The 15,615-nt window shown below is 37.4% G+C and overlaps 1 protein-coding gene across 1 annotated transcript in view; it reads right to left on the bottom strand.

The window, feature by feature from the left end:
- Positions 1-434: 434 nt before the first annotated feature.
- dnah7 (dynein, axonemal, heavy chain 7) overlaps positions 435-15,615 on the bottom strand; it is a 74,345-nt gene continuing 59,164 nt past the window's right edge. Inside the window, exons 57-66 of the mRNA XM_051119059.1 lie at positions 13,249-13,410; positions 12,940-13,140; positions 12,655-12,816; positions 11,352-11,537; positions 10,037-10,174; positions 9,696-9,926; positions 7,222-7,374; positions 4,470-4,647; positions 1,825-1,928; positions 435-641 (exon numbers count right to left, since the gene is read on the bottom strand). Coding sequence (XP_050975016.1) covers positions 435-641; positions 1,825-1,928; positions 4,470-4,647; positions 7,222-7,374; positions 9,696-9,926; positions 10,037-10,174; positions 11,352-11,537; positions 12,655-12,816; positions 12,940-13,140; positions 13,249-13,410 — 1,722 coding nt within the window. The remainder of the gene's footprint in view (positions 642-1,824; positions 1,929-4,469; positions 4,648-7,221; positions 7,375-9,695; positions 9,927-10,036; positions 10,175-11,351; positions 11,538-12,654; positions 12,817-12,939; positions 13,141-13,248; positions 13,411-15,615) is intronic.

Below are 15,615 nucleotides of genomic sequence, written 5' to 3' on the forward strand. Positions count from 1 at the left end.
CCGAAAAAAGGACCATCCAGATATTTACTTACATTTTAGTATTATCAGTTTTTTGGGAAGACATTTGTTTTAAATCCTCTGTTTACTCAGCTTGGACATGAAAGCGTTTTCAATGCATTGCCATTCTTGCTGATTGTCTGTGCATTTCTTTGTCAGAAGTGGAAAATAAAGTTTGCAAAGCCTACTTTGAGAGTTTGTGCTTATTAAAAATCTTCCTTAAAATGTTCTACTCTATAAATACTTCTCTTTATTATTTACTAAAAATCCATTTGTTTATATATATATTATTTCTATTATTCTTTGTAAACTTTTAAAAGATTGTTTATAGTACATAAATAGTATAATTTTGTCTTTAGAGGAAATTTGATTATTATTTAGCCACAAGTACTTTACTAAAGAGTTAAGTGAAGGATACTAGAAACAGAGCAATGTATCTATGAGTTAAGCTGACACAGTAATGCCACACCACGACGGATCCAGTGCTCTGGAGGCACGTCTGAATTCAGGGTCATCGCAATGACGTAGTTGGTGGAGTGTCCAGTGGTGGAAAGGGTTCCTCGTCTCTCGCTGGTCTTATAGACCGGAGAAATGTAGCACTGCCGTTCAGGAATGTCCTGCTTTTTCATGGGCTTCAGCCAGATCTGCAGAAAGACATTTCAAACAGAGAAGCAGTAGTTATTTTAAGATCTAAAAAACCCAGGGCTTCTGAATTACTATGGTGGTGAATCAACATTTGATTTTTCCCTTGCTGATAATCTAACCTATTTTCCTTGGCTTGGTTTCCAAGTAAAAACTGTTAAACAAAGAAGACTGTCACCAAAAACAAATTCAAAGTCCCCAAACCCCTTTATCAGAACCTCCTCTGAAACAAACAGGTACATTAAAAAGTTGGTGGTTTTAATATGACTTATGGATGTGTTTATTTTCAGTGTTTCAGATGAAGTGCTCTCAGCTGAAATTAATAATGGCCTTTGAAAGAAATTTGCATTTCAAAGTTTTACCGTAAGTAACGAATGCATGTTTAATTAAGTTCAGCTCTTGTCAAAAAGTTATTTTGGTAATGAGTTGTCCTGAAATGTCTGAATATTAAACGGAAGTGAATGCATTATTTATTGTGGCACTGTGCATTGTGCGGAATAAAGAGGGCAAAATTAATTGAAATCTTTGTTTTCTCTTCCTGTTATGGTAAGAATATTTAATTACCTATTTGAATATCTCACCTGCTATGATAAGTCGTATATAGAAGTAACTAGAACTCCATTCACATACTTTATTTAAATAAACTTTTCTATTATGAAGAATTTTCTTCTCAAACTTCCTTTCACTGGCCTGAAGACTTGGTTGACGTACATGTTAATGAAAAAGCCATCTTCAAGAAAGTGTGAAAAATAAGGTGTCAGCGCACATCCCCTGGTGGGTAAAGGTTGCCGAAGTTCAGTTTTGCCTTGTATTATGTATTATGTATGTATTATTATTTGGTACTGAAGAGAGAATAAAGCACTTCTCTAGCTGTGATGTGGCTGGACTGGAATTAAAATATATTCACTTTCTTAATACATTATCACTACCAAAGTGTTTCTTTTCTTTTCTTTTTTTTTTTAGACATCCAGTTTCACATTTTCTTTTTTCTCAAAATTGCCTTCATAGTTACTTTTATAGTTTGCCTACAGGGAAATACATTTATCTGAACTGTACTGAAACTCTGAATTGCAAATATTATATACTGATTGCAAATTATATACTGATCTTGTGACTTAAATCAGGGACTATGCATGATGTAATCAGCCTTTTTTGACTGAGAATATATATTTTACAGCTTCTCACCACAGGCATGGTGTCATGCAGGATTTTGGGGAATGACTCTGCCAAACGTTTTGTCCTCCGATCCCATCGGGCACCATCCAAAAAAAGGCCACGGATGTAAACACCTGAGCACAAAAACCGAGGATTAATAATTTGAAAAAGCATGGGTACTGCACAGAAGGATTTCGTTACAGGAAATGTCATAGGTTATAGGAAATCCACTGGGGTGGTCTGCCAAGAACTAAATTTTTCCCTAGGAAATACTTTTTTCCCATCTATTTTCTGGTTGCAATTGCACCACCAGTAAGAACTCTGAAGTGACGTAAGCCAGCCATCAGCGTCATCTGAACACGGCATTTAAAAATGTCAACAGCTGGAGAAAGAGTCAGTCCATCTATCAGTGTTTTCTATATTCGTAGAGTTACTTTGTGGAGTAATAATATGTAAACTGTGTTCAAATTAATTTTTTAAAATGGCAGGCATCTGTGTTTTGTATGACATTCATTTGGCCAATCATCATATATTTAAGTCACTGGTAGTTCCTGTTGACCTAGAACTTACTCTGAAGTAGGAGCTTAATTTAGTCCCTGCAAAAGGCATTCTTACAAATAAAATAGTTCCCAGTTACTGCGGTGCACACATGCCAAAAAGCTTATTCTTCCATCATGGTTATATGAGCTATGAAAACGCATCCCCCAAGCGAAAGCCCATCGTGAGAATTTTAGTATTTTACGAGCAAAAAAACAGATACAGTTAAAGGGATAGTTCCCCCAAAAATGAAAATTCTGTCATTAATTACTCACCGTCACCATTCCAGACCTGTAAAACCTTCATTTTCGGAACACAAATTAAGATATTTTCGATGAAATCCAAAAGCTTTCTGACCCTTCATAGACAGAAACGCAATTGACATGTTCAAGCCCCAGAAAGGTAGTAAAGATATCGTTAAAATAGTCCATGTGACATCAGTGGTTCTACCTTAATTTTTGTGTGCAAAGAAAACAAACAACAAAAAAACACAACTTCATTTAACAGTTTGATCAAAAATATCTTGTGTTCCAAAAATAAAAAAAGGACTTACGGGTTTGGAATGACATGGGGGAATAATTAATGAAAGAATTTTCATTTTTGAGTGAACTATCTCTTTAAAAGAAGTGAGTACCAGAATGTAATAAGTAAACCTTTTTTTCTTAGTCTAAAAATTAACTGCTTAACTCAGAAGAAGTTGGAAATGTTAATAACAAACTTTTTATCACAATTCCCAATGTCCCAACTATGCAAAACTATAGGACACACATTAAACCAGTATCATTAAAGAAGTAGTTCACTTCCAGAACAAAAGTGTACAGATAATGTACTCACCCCCTTGTCATCCAAGATGTTCATGTCTTTCTTTCTTCAGTCATAAAGAATTTTTTTTTTTTTTGAAGAAAACATTCCAGGACTTTTCTTCATATACTGGACTTCAAGGGTGCTCCCGATTTTGAACGACCAAAATGCATCTTCAAAGGGCTCTAAAAGATCCCAGCCGAGGAAGAAGGGTCTTATCTAGTGAAACAATGTCATTTTTGTGAGCACTGATGTGAGTTTTTCAACATACCCTAACTGTCATGAACCGGAATACACAGAGTACACTAGACTAGATGAGTGTTTGAGGTTAAAAAGTATATAAACTGTAATTTTTTTTTAGAAAATAAATGATCGTTTTGCTAGATAAGACCCTTCTTCTTCAGCTGGGAACCCTTTAAGGCTGCATTTTAACTGCATTTTGGACGTTCAAAATCGGGGGCACCAATGAAGTCCAGTATATGGAGAAAAATCCTGAAAGGTTTTCTTAAAAAAATTTCTTTACAACTGAAGAAAGAAAGACACTAACATCTTGGATGACAAGGGCATGAGTACATTATCTGTAAATTTTGTTCTGGAAGTGAACTGCTTTAAACCTGTTACCTGAAATGTGTTACTTTAAATTCAGAAGCAGCTGATTTTACATAGACTGATCATTGACCGTGTTCACACTTGAGTCACATTCATCCATCTTCAGCAATGGTTATAATTAAAACATACTGCTTTAGGTCAAACACTGTGTTGTGGTGACTGATGTGATGTCTCTGTACAAGGACACAGGTTTAAATGGATGTCACTGGTTAAAGTTTAGCTGGGAGCGCAATTTGATTGGCTTGTAAGATTTAAGACATGACGATCTGCAAAAATATATACTGTATCATTTTTGCATTGAAAAATGTAGGAGTGTTTACTAAAAAAATCCTAAAAATAATACTTGAATAATGAAGTACTTCACATCCCTGCACACTAACTAAAGACTCTTCCCATTTTATACACTGACTGACTAAACTATAAAAAATGAAGCAGACACAACAAAGTATCTGTTAAAGTCAAAGACACACATAAACAGCCTCATGCAGTGTGTGATGGCCTCAGAGAGATGGGTTTCCTCTGGAGAGATGCTCATCATGTACTGATGAAAGAGCAGCAGGGGTCTGATGTCAGAGCACTGTAATGTTGACTCTGATTGATGGCACTCAGCCGCGGCGAGGGGTTAATGAAACTGTGCGTCTCTCATTCCTTTTGTCACTTGTTACCCATTTCCCTCTCATATATTTTACATTTCATGCTTGTCAATACTCTCTCTTTGTCTTTCTCACCATCCTCTGGGGGGTTTTTGTATTCCTTGTCCTCCATGACTTCAAAGTCGAAGCTGAGCAGGTCAATGGGGATGGTGTATTTTCGGGCGTAATTCTGCTGGCTTCCAGTGAGGAAGGCCTGGGTGAAAAAGAAACCGGACATCCAGAACACTGCAGGCGTGCCATCCACGTACCAACCCTGTGTGAATGACAGAGATGACACTGATATTAAAGTGGTCCCAAACTGAGAAACCAAAATTCCCTTGATCTTTTGACATATAAGAGGTCATTGTACTATAAAAACATCTTAAAGCTTTCTCATTAGTCTATATTGAAGCCAATCTGCCAAAATGACAGGTTGTGGAATGTGTCCCACTATGATGTGTGAGTAACTGTTTTTATTATGTGGTCACTATGGCTTTGTCTGTTGACTTATGTACTGAGTATTTATGCGTTTTTGACCTAAATAACAGCAGCATCCATCTATGAGGAATGTAGGGTGTCAAACATACACAACTGTTAGCCAGTCATAGCAGTGGCCATTTTTTTTCAGAGTCTGCAATCCGCCATGGGGGTTAAAAACAGGATAGAAAATAGCCTATTCTAAATTATGATGTATTTTGGTGTAAAAATCTTTAAAACATTATAAGGGGACCTCAGAGAACAGTACAAATTAATTAAAAAGGCAGTTCATTACCCCTTTAAAGACCAAAATCAAGAATCATCAGTGGTCACAACTAATTCTAAAGGCATAACTCAAGGCCAAAAAAAGCCTTTGGAATGTAACAGGCACAAAGTTTTTGTTTTTCTTTTATTCAAAGGAAGGGTACAATTCAGTCCTTTGCAGAAGCAGTGTTCTGATCTGAGATCACTGAATGAGACAGTAGGTCAGTTGCATTTCATGTGATTTTCTCGTGGCTCACAATGCACACTAGAATGCTTTTTGCCTCAACTGCTGTATGTATGAATGTCCATTGTGGTTACATAATTATGGAACAACAGTCACTCCAGCATTTGTAACCACATCAACATTTTGGCGTCTTGCAGGAGTAAACAAGAATTTAGCTGTTTGGTATCTGTCATTTTTTTTGCTAAAGACTCTTTTGGTCCATCTATTTTAACTAAGCTACCACTGATAGACATGCTGTGTTTTGTTTATGCTTGGGAGGCTTGCAGTGTTGCCATGTCCTCATATTTACAAGCACTTTTAGGCATGTTTTTTGGACCTAGCTCATAAAGCTAGGCACTTTATGGAGTTAATAAAGTGATCTGTTGCAGATATGAGATATGTGTTATAAAACATAAAGCATTTGGGTGTTTTAGTGTTTTTTGTGCTTGTCCTTGTTGCATTCTTTTCTATGACGATCTGGCAACACTGACACTTTACTGCACAGCTTGTGAGGGCAACTAGCCCTGTGTCAAAATGTGCTAAGGATACGACTTCTTTCACTGTTATTTTCTTGCATCTCACATACAGATGAAGACACATTTCTGATGCGCATTTAAATACGTCATTAACAACTAGTTGTTCAGTTCATTTCTGTACACACTGCATAGAATTTCTGTAAACACGGTTGTCACTACCTGTATTTTTCGGGATTTAATTCGGTTGTTGAATGCGGTCGTCACTCCTGTATTTTAGTGAATTATGTGTGTACAGAACGTGATTAAGGAGTAAAAGGTGAACTGACAACTGAATGTAGCTGCAGTGTGTATGAGGCCATGTTCATGGATAAGCTAATGTATTAAAGATTTATTACCATCACTGTAATATGAAGCAGGGTGGGTCCGCTGGAGCGATTCACAGTCAACCAATTCCACTCCTTCCGATCATGTGTATGTGGGGTAAAGCTGTGCTGTTTTATCATACTAGATACATTTGATTGTGTTGAAAGTTCTGTTATAATGCTACTCTGTGCTAGCAACAAAAGCTATATTAGTGAGCCAATGTGTGGTCTTCTGCTGTCATCTAGTGGTTATAATGGCAATTCCAGGGATTCTGCCATTTAAACATACTGTTTTTCACCTTTATAACTGGTATAGAGGCAACTAATGTCCAAGCCCCATAAATGTAGCATTTTACATGCTTGTCTACAATCATATGACACATGTGCTCACCTGTCATGAAGTTTTGAGCTTTCTTTCAGGATTTATAGGGTTTTGAGTACACTATATCAAGGCCATATTTTAAAATGATCCTGTTATAGCTTTTTCGCTGGAGCGATTGCCAATAAGAAATGAGCACGACACATGGCGCAATAGCAGATGAGCTTTTATTACGCCACAGTGAACCGATTCCGCTCCTTCCGATCATATGTATGTGGGGTAAAGCTGTGCTGTTTTATCATACTAGATACATTTGATTGTGTTGAAAGTTTTGTGTAATGCTACTCTGTGTGTTTGTCAACTGTCTAATAAAACGCATAACATTAAAGCGCCTTTACTGTTTCCATGTTTTCTACAAAATACCAGTAAAATAAACCAGAAATCAAGGGTGTATTACATCACTGGCAGATAACGCAATGATGGTCCGTTACACTAGTTAAATTCTTTATTTCTCTAGATTTAAACATTCTTGGAAACATTTGGGATAATGTAAGTACATTGTCACAATGTAAGCACAAGTCAACAAAACATATAACACTGTTCTAGTGGTTTTTGGATATTTTAATAAAAAATCTTACATATTGTACCTTTAATGCATCCTTGAGCAATAAAAGTATGAAAGAATGAAAAGTATACAACTATACTACTTTATGGCTACAGAGTTTACCTGTAAAAACTTGAGTCTTTCAAGAAAGTCATTAATGTAGCTTCCCAGTGGTTTGAGGCTGGGATACGACTTCTTCATCCACATGGCAGGGATACGGCCCTTCAGAATGCTGCTGACAACTTCCTCAAGTTCAGCAGACATAACCACCAGACCCTATGGCAAGAAACACACACATTGATTGCTTTTGTGTCCTTCTACCTGGATTGTTTTAATGATCAAAACTGTTCTTTTTTATGTACTTAATTTTTTTAGAAGTACAGTATCAATGAAAATCAGCTTGGTTTAAAAAATGTAAGCACATTTGCAATTCCTCATAGCAGTCATGTTTACAGTATACTGGCATTTTCTCTTCTAGGGAAAAGTTATGTTGTCCTTTTCTTTATGTCTTTCTACGGGCTGGTTTTAAAGGTTTGCATTTGATGTGGCATAGTATGATCGTGAATGATAATGAAAGGGTAAAGGAGAGAGGTTCCTCAGAGCAGAAATCAAGCTGTAGTCTGGAAAGATAAAGGGATTATTTTAGGGTTAGATTATAGGATAAGGGTTCACAATGTGTAAATGAAAGCCAGGGCTGTGATCAGATCTCAGCATATGCATCCATCTCGCCCTGCGGGACGGTAATGCTAACTGGGATCAGAGCTGTCAGTCAAACTAAAGGACAAGGAGGCTCAGCTGGAGTGCACAGCATTAGGACAAGCCCTGGGGCACAATGAATTTTCCTTGTATCTTTCAGCAAGGAGTGAATGTTCAAAAACTTTTTCAGTTTGCATTGCTTCTATATAAAGGTTTGTGTGGAAATAGTAGCATAATAAAAAAAATTGTGCAAATTTGAAACAATGGATTAATGCAGACAAAAGCATCATACCTATTAAAATAGCCATTTTAAAATGCAACTTTTCAAAAAAAAAATATATATATATATATATATATATATATATATATATTTATAAAATACAGCTGCAAGCAACAAGAGCTGTATTAGTGAGCAGAATGAGCCAATTAGTAGTCCTCTGCTGCCATCTAGTGGTTATAATGGCAATTCCAGGGATTTTGCCATTTAAATGTACTGTTTTTCACCTTTTTAACTGTTATTGAGGCAACTAATGTCCAAGCCCCATAAATTAAGCATTTTGCATGCTTGTCTACAGTCTCACCTTTCATGAAGTTTTGAGCTTTCTTTTAGGATTTTTTGGGTTTTGGTTACATTATACACTATTAAGGCCATATTTTAAAATGCCCCTGTTATAGCTGTCCAAATGCAAATGTTCAACATTATTATTGATAACTATTGACCTAGAGAGTCTAAAGAATTGTACTGCACTGATTTTATTGACCTAGGACTACTTCAAAAAAGTAGTTTTTTAAATAATCTCAAATATTTAAAAAACAGTTTGATTGAAAGCAGTGGCCCGCAGTTGTTCAGAATAAGAAGCTATATCATGTGATATGAAGTGTATATGTGAATAAATGTACATTTTATTGCAGTCTGAGGTCTTTTACAACAGAAATATTATGTTTCTGGCACCTTTTGATTGTTATAGCACCACCTATGGTCCGATCTCTATGAAACTTTGCAAGCTTGTTTAGAGTCACATAGACTGTTTAGAGTTGCATATGCCCATCTAGTTTTATGAAGTTTTGAGTTTTTGTTTTGGAGATACAGGCTTTAGCGTGCACTTGGTTATGCCCCTTTTCGTTATAGCTACCCAAAGGACAAAAACATAATTTTTTGATAATTTTTGATCTAGAGAGTCCAGAGAATTGTGCAGCAGTGATTTGATTGAGATTGAGTGAAAAACTTAGGACTAGTTTGCAAAAGTACTTTTTTTTTACATAATTGAAAATTATTAATGAACAATCTGTTTGACAGCAGTGGTCCTTGAGGCAAAGTTGATCAGCATGTGGAGATCTATCAAATTATATTAAGTTTCAAGTCAATCGGGCAAATGATTGCTAAGTTATAGTGGTTTTTCTGTTTTTTCCCTTTTATAACGCCACCAAGGGGCAAAGCTGCGCGATTTTTTTAATTTGACCAAAGACTGGGCTCTTACACTTGTGTCACTATAACTTGCGGTTTGGTCTGCACTACAAGTTTTACGTGGAGATAGCTGATCTGTGACTGTGTTTTATAATTTGTAACTTTTAAAATTAGAAATACAAACATATATGGATGTCTATATTTGGTCAAATCACTTGCTTTAAACCAAAATTCTATTATCGCTTATCCTGCTTCAGTCATTTTTTTTAGTCATTTATATTGTGAATAAATGTATTTAGACGGTAATGGATAATCTGTGCATTAGCGTGACATATACTTCTTAAAGCTAAATGAATGTGGCTAACCAGAAAAATCTCCCAATATTGGAAGCCTGCAAATTCCCATTGGAGTTCAATTTGTGCTCAGACCAGAAACAATGAAGACCTGAAAACATGATCGATAAAAGGCAGAACCTTCACAGTGGTTTTGTTATGACCTTGATGGCTTTCTGGATGTTGACACATGAATCCCGGATGGTCTGGAGGAGTTTGTTGAATCGTCCCATCTCCTGCACCAGCACTGTGTTCATGCTTTGGTTGTAGCTGGTGGGGTACTTGCGCATGGCAGCATCTGTATCGAAATCTTGAGGAAGTTTATTGAGAATGTCCGCAGCCACTTCGTACACCATGTCATCTGAGGATGTAGCACTGCCACCTGAAGAACGTGACTGAAATTGGGCAAAAAATTTACTCAAACGGTTCCAAACATCAAACAGGTCATTAAACAGCTACTTTTAACTAGCTAGTTTTCACCAGTAATCAAAATGTGTTTATGCACCTGAGTGAGAAGGATGCTGTCAAACAGCAGCTGCGTTTCCACTTGGTCCTTAGTAATATCAGCATTGGCATTCATGCCAAAGACTTCGGGTGAGGGATTTAGAGGAAGTGTCTTGGTGTACTCAATGTAGCTGTTATGCTGAAAAGGAAACAATCAGCTTCTTAATGCAACACTAAATCCAGAATGGCGACGCTAAATAATGGCATGCACTTAAAACAGGCAACCCTTGAGATTGCTGACATTTATAATAATGGCTATGCAAATGACATTCATGAATAAAAGATTTTGAGAGAAAATGCCAAATAAAATTGGGCATAGATTATACATGTGCTCGCAAATAAATCAGACATCACCACTGGCAGCAACCCGCTGTGTTTAGTTATTGAACTTACAGCTCATAATTCCTTTTCAGAACTTTCATAGAGGCGGACCAATGCCTCTCCAAAAGATGCATGTTTTTTGTTTACAAAAGTCAATTATATCTGTAGGCATTTTAAACACAGCCATATAATGTGGGAGGGATTCTGACCCACGAGCTGACAAACACCTTGACTGAGCTTGCACAAAGTCCAGAATTGTTGTTTTCTCTTATAATTGCTTTCTCTCAGGCTTTTGAATGAGAAACCCTGGCTTGCAGGGGTGCATATGATCTTCCTTTGAAGGAAATATGATAAAAGAAGGAAAATGAAGCCTTAGTTCAGTTTGGTTTCCAACGGTATCTCTGTAGAGAATGTCTCTGAAATTTATATGACAGAAATATTGAACTAGCTTTAATGTCAGCTGTGGAAATTTTGTCTGACATAACCCCTCTAGAACTGGACGAGCATTTTGGACTATAAAATGTGCTCTTTAAGGATTGATAACTTAATCAACCCTGCTCATTCTAAAAAAGTATATTGATTGAGATATGTTTTCTTGTCTTTTTGTCTTTTTCATGGTTTTTTATACCATATTTAATGTGTTTTCTGTATTTTTTTTCTTTAAGTAAATGAACTTAAAGAAATAATCTTTCTGAAGAAACATGATACTGAAGACTGAAATAATGTTAAAAATTCAGCTTTGCCATCACAAAAATAAATTACATTTTAGTAATATATTAAAATAGAAAACAGTTCTTTTAATTTGTAATAATATTTCACAGTATTATTGTTTTTATTGTATTTTTGATCAAATGAGTGCAACCTTGGTGAGCATAGGAAACTTCTTTCAAAAAAATTTAAAAACTTTCCAACCTCATAATTCTAAATAGACATATAATATGACAAACTGAATATGTTGTTTATCAGTTTTGTCAGTTAAGTATAGTGTCTCTTACATCTCCTTCTGGTGGTGAGTAATAGAGGCCGCTAGGATCAAACTTGTAATCAGCACTGTCAGTGACCTCAGGGGTGTAGAAGATGGAAAGGATTGTGCGCAGGGTCCTGCGATCCCAGTCGTCTGTGACACGACCTCCGTAGTTACACTCTCCTGTCATGTAGCGAAGAGCATCAAAAGGGATCTCCTAATAAGGACACACAAAACAAGTACAATTACCATATAACCAACACCAAACTTAAAGAGCAGGTCATATGGTATTTTAAAGTGACACTAACTAAACACTAACTAGCGGAAGTGTTTGTGGGCAGGCAGGGATTATGCAAATGTGTTACTGAATGACGAAGATTGGTAACAGGCAGAAGATTTGGCTCGGAGTTGACTCTTTCTTTTGAGAGGCAATATCTTTATCATGCACTTTTTTGATTAACAACTTTTTAGACCGTCTACATTGAAGGATAGCTACATTACAAACTGCAAAAAAGATATTTTTCACAAACCCATATGACGTGCTCTTTAATAATATCATCTAAACAAACATGGTGGATAAAAACTATCTTGGGATGGCCAGACTAAGTGATCAGAAACACACATCTGCTCACAAAGGGAGCAAATGACAAATCCACTTCTATGATAAATCGTTTTTGCAACTCTTTTTGTTTGGTTCCTCATGATTACAACTCACCTGTCTTATCATGAGTGCTATTTATTTTCATTTTGAGTAGCGTGGCTACATGTATTTTGACCGTGACTTTAACAAAGTCATCTCAGGTGAGGGCTCTGCCTCAACTTTTTCACCCTATTGTTTAGATTGCTTTAAAAAAGACAAGAAAAACCAAAAAACAACCTTTCATGTGTCTTAAAAGCATGGCCGCTCAACAAAGGCTCTTTTTTTATTAAGTGGAGGTGTATGTCAGGCTGGTGGGTTCGATATAACAATCTTCAAGCGGGATATGAAAAGATGGACAGAGGAGTGGCAGGATTGTGACATTTCCTGTTGAAATTTCCCTTGCTAATGCAGTGGGTGGCACTCGTAGCACTGGAGAAATGTCAGAGCATTCAGGGAGGCTCTTGATCAGTTTGTGCAGCCTGCTTGTTTTGAAAGGAGGAAGGGAAGTATGAGGAGTGCTTCTCTGAAGTTTGGAAAATGTCAAGAATGCTCTTTTTTTAGGTGCGGTTTAAGGGGCGAGCCGGAAAGCATGAAAAGGAAGAGCGTGATGTGAAGAGTGTGTGCGTGATTCAAGAAAAGTGAAAGAAAATTTGTTTGTGTGTGAAAGACGAAACAGGTACATGTGTGATCTCACCTCGTACTGGTCCAAGAACATGTGTAGCTGCTGGACTGAGATCCGCAGGTCTGTCTCGTTGAACTCATAGGGGATGTTCCAGCCTAGAGGACCAAATTTTCTCCTCTCCTGGGTCAAGGCGTGGAAGAAACACAGGCTGAACAGTAGCTTCTTAAAAACAGCCTGAAAACACACACACAGATTCCACTTTTCTTATACATACAGGAATTCAAAAATAAACATTGAGACCATCAAAGGATATGCATCATATTGAGAACACTTAACTTCCCACTGTGAAGGACCTACCGGCTTTGAACTACTGTCAAAGAACTCAGGGTCAGATATGGGGTCCATGTAGAAAGAACGGATGATGTTGGAGCGCAGGCCCTTGGGAGCCTCATTGGTCATTTTGACTCCGTTTTGCAGTACAGCCACGGGAAAGTTGGGAGAGGGGTAACTGGTCAGCCACAAGCGAAAATCTGGGTGAGTGGTATCTGGATTCAGCTCCTGCAGAAAGCCAAAATGCTGCTTCAGAGTGTTTCCACTGGTGGACTTATTGTAGACATGAATGCATTGACTATAAACAGCTACCATCCCATCATGTTTAGGTAATACCTCACAAACACGCTCAAGGGTGGACATCCAAGAGGTAGCCAGGTGGCAGTTCTGTAAAACCACCCAGGTTCCCTCCTTGACGCCAGTCTCAATCATGCTCATGGCGATGGGTCCCTGACCTTGTCCCAGAGACAGAGATGTCAATCTGTTGCCTGTGAAACCCTGAACAACAAGGCAGATACAGTGTGTTAACAATAAAAGAGCATCACCCATAACACAAGACATCATCAAAAACAAACCAAAACACTTAAAGGGGATGCTGGATGCCCAGTTTTCACAAGTTGGTATGATTCTTTAAGGTCTTCATGAAATGTCTGCAACATACTTTGATTAAAATTCCCCAATGATTGTGCTTTTTCCTTGTGAAAAACAGCTCTGTTCACAGTAGAGGCTGACATTTTTTCAGGAATCCCGAGGGATGGGAAACAAAATCACTAATAATTACGGGATTGGGACGGGATAGGAAAAAATGTCAGCGGGAGTGGGCGGGACCGGGAATCGTAACGCTATGAAACCCAACTTTATACACAAATATACCTTTTATATAAATAAACTAATAAACTATAAACGATATATTGTAATTTTGAACTTAATTCTAGTTGCCCTGTCTCTTTATGCTCTCCTTCTGTATGCTTTGGTGTGGCTGGTTAAGCAAGTAAGTTCATGACGGACAAATCGTTAACGACTGGTAATACAGCAGGACATCCAAATGCTCACCTATCATTCATCGACCATATGGCTTTTCACCTGAAAGATGTATGTAGTAGCAACTTTACATGGCCGCTCAATCTAATGTTAACCTAGAAAAACGTGCGCTATTGAAGTGTCGGTGCGAGTGTGGAAGCCGAATAGTAGCGCGGTACTGCATGACAGAGGCGCCGGTGCGGTCACTTACTCTTAAAATGCCGTCATTTTTGGTCATACAGATAAGAGTGATAGGCATCTTTCTAATCTGTAAAGACTCAACGTTTATTTGTGTGCACTCAGAAAAACAAGGAAACGTTGCGCTTTTGTAAACTAATTAAAGCAAAAAGGACGCGCTTTCTGCCGTCTGTCTCTGTAAACTTGAGCGCGTCACTTCGAAACTCCGTGTATACTTGCTTTAGAGACAAGAAAAATATATCTATAGAGTGAAATGTCTACTTTCAAATGGACCAATTCAAATAGGAAACGTGTGTTTGCATGAATGATTTACATGAAATTTAATGTGTGTGCAATGCACACTGTGCATTTGTTTAAGATGGCTTTCGGTTCAATAATAATAAAAAAACCCTACATTTTTCATTTTTATTCAACTAATGTAAAAAAAAGATATGGGCATATTGTGATCTATACTGTATTCTTTACTGTAACTGGCAGATTCCACCAAAAAAAACATAATACGGGAGTGGGAGGGAATGGGAGTCATTCTTCCGGGATTGGGACGGGACAGGATTTTCTCCCAGTTTTTTCGTGGGATTGGGATGGGATGGGTTTTTTTTTTGTGGGAGTGGGACGGGAGAGGTTTGAAAATCCACTCCCGTGTCACCCTCTAGTTCACAGCGACCTGTTTTGGTGCATGTCTCTTTAAAGGAGAAGTTCACTTCCAGAACAAAAATTTACAGATAATGTACTCACCCCCTTGTCATCCAAGATGTTCATGTCCTTCAGTCGTAAAGAAATTATGTTTCTTGAGGAAAACATTTCAGGAATGTTCTCCATACAGTGGACTTCTATGGGGCCCGTGAGTTTGAACTTCCAAAATGTGGTTTAAATGTAGCTTCAAAAGCTCTAAACGATCCCAGTCGAGGAATAAGGATCTTATCTAGGAAAACGTTCTGTTATTTTCTAAAAAATAAATTTAGAATGTATACTGATTTTGAAGTTGGAGGGGAAACCGAGATTGTAGTTTTTTTACCTACCCTAACTGTTATGACCCAGATTACACAGAGTACGCATGCACATCACAGAGCTAGACAAGGCAAGCATTTGAAGTTAAAAAATATTGTTAAATAAGTTAAAAAGACCTTTCATTCTCAGCTGGGATCATTTAAAGCCCTTTGAAGTTGCATTTAAACTGCATTTTGGAGGTGTAATTATCAAATATTTATAAAATATTTGGTGCTGCATTATCATTAAAAGCAAACAAATCCACTGCATCCTCAGTGGCTCTGATGTCGAAAGAAAATATAGACTCTCAGATTGTCACTACAGCTGTTTGAGTACAAATGGCTGAGGGCGGAGATATACTAATACGGGACAGTCTGTCAGCGGCTGTGGGCAGGTCTTGCACAATATGACGTCATATTGCTCAGAAAATCAAAACGGCTTGATTATTGACACCGTTTAGTTTTTTGCCGATTAAAAAAGTAGTAAATGGATTTTTAT

Source organism: Labeo rohita, chromosome 9 (assembly GCF_022985175.1).
Source record: "Labeo rohita strain BAU-BD-2019 chromosome 9, IGBB_LRoh.1.0, whole genome shotgun sequence".
NCBI classification, from domain to species: domain Eukaryota; kingdom Metazoa; phylum Chordata; class Actinopteri; order Cypriniformes; family Cyprinidae; genus Labeo; species Labeo rohita.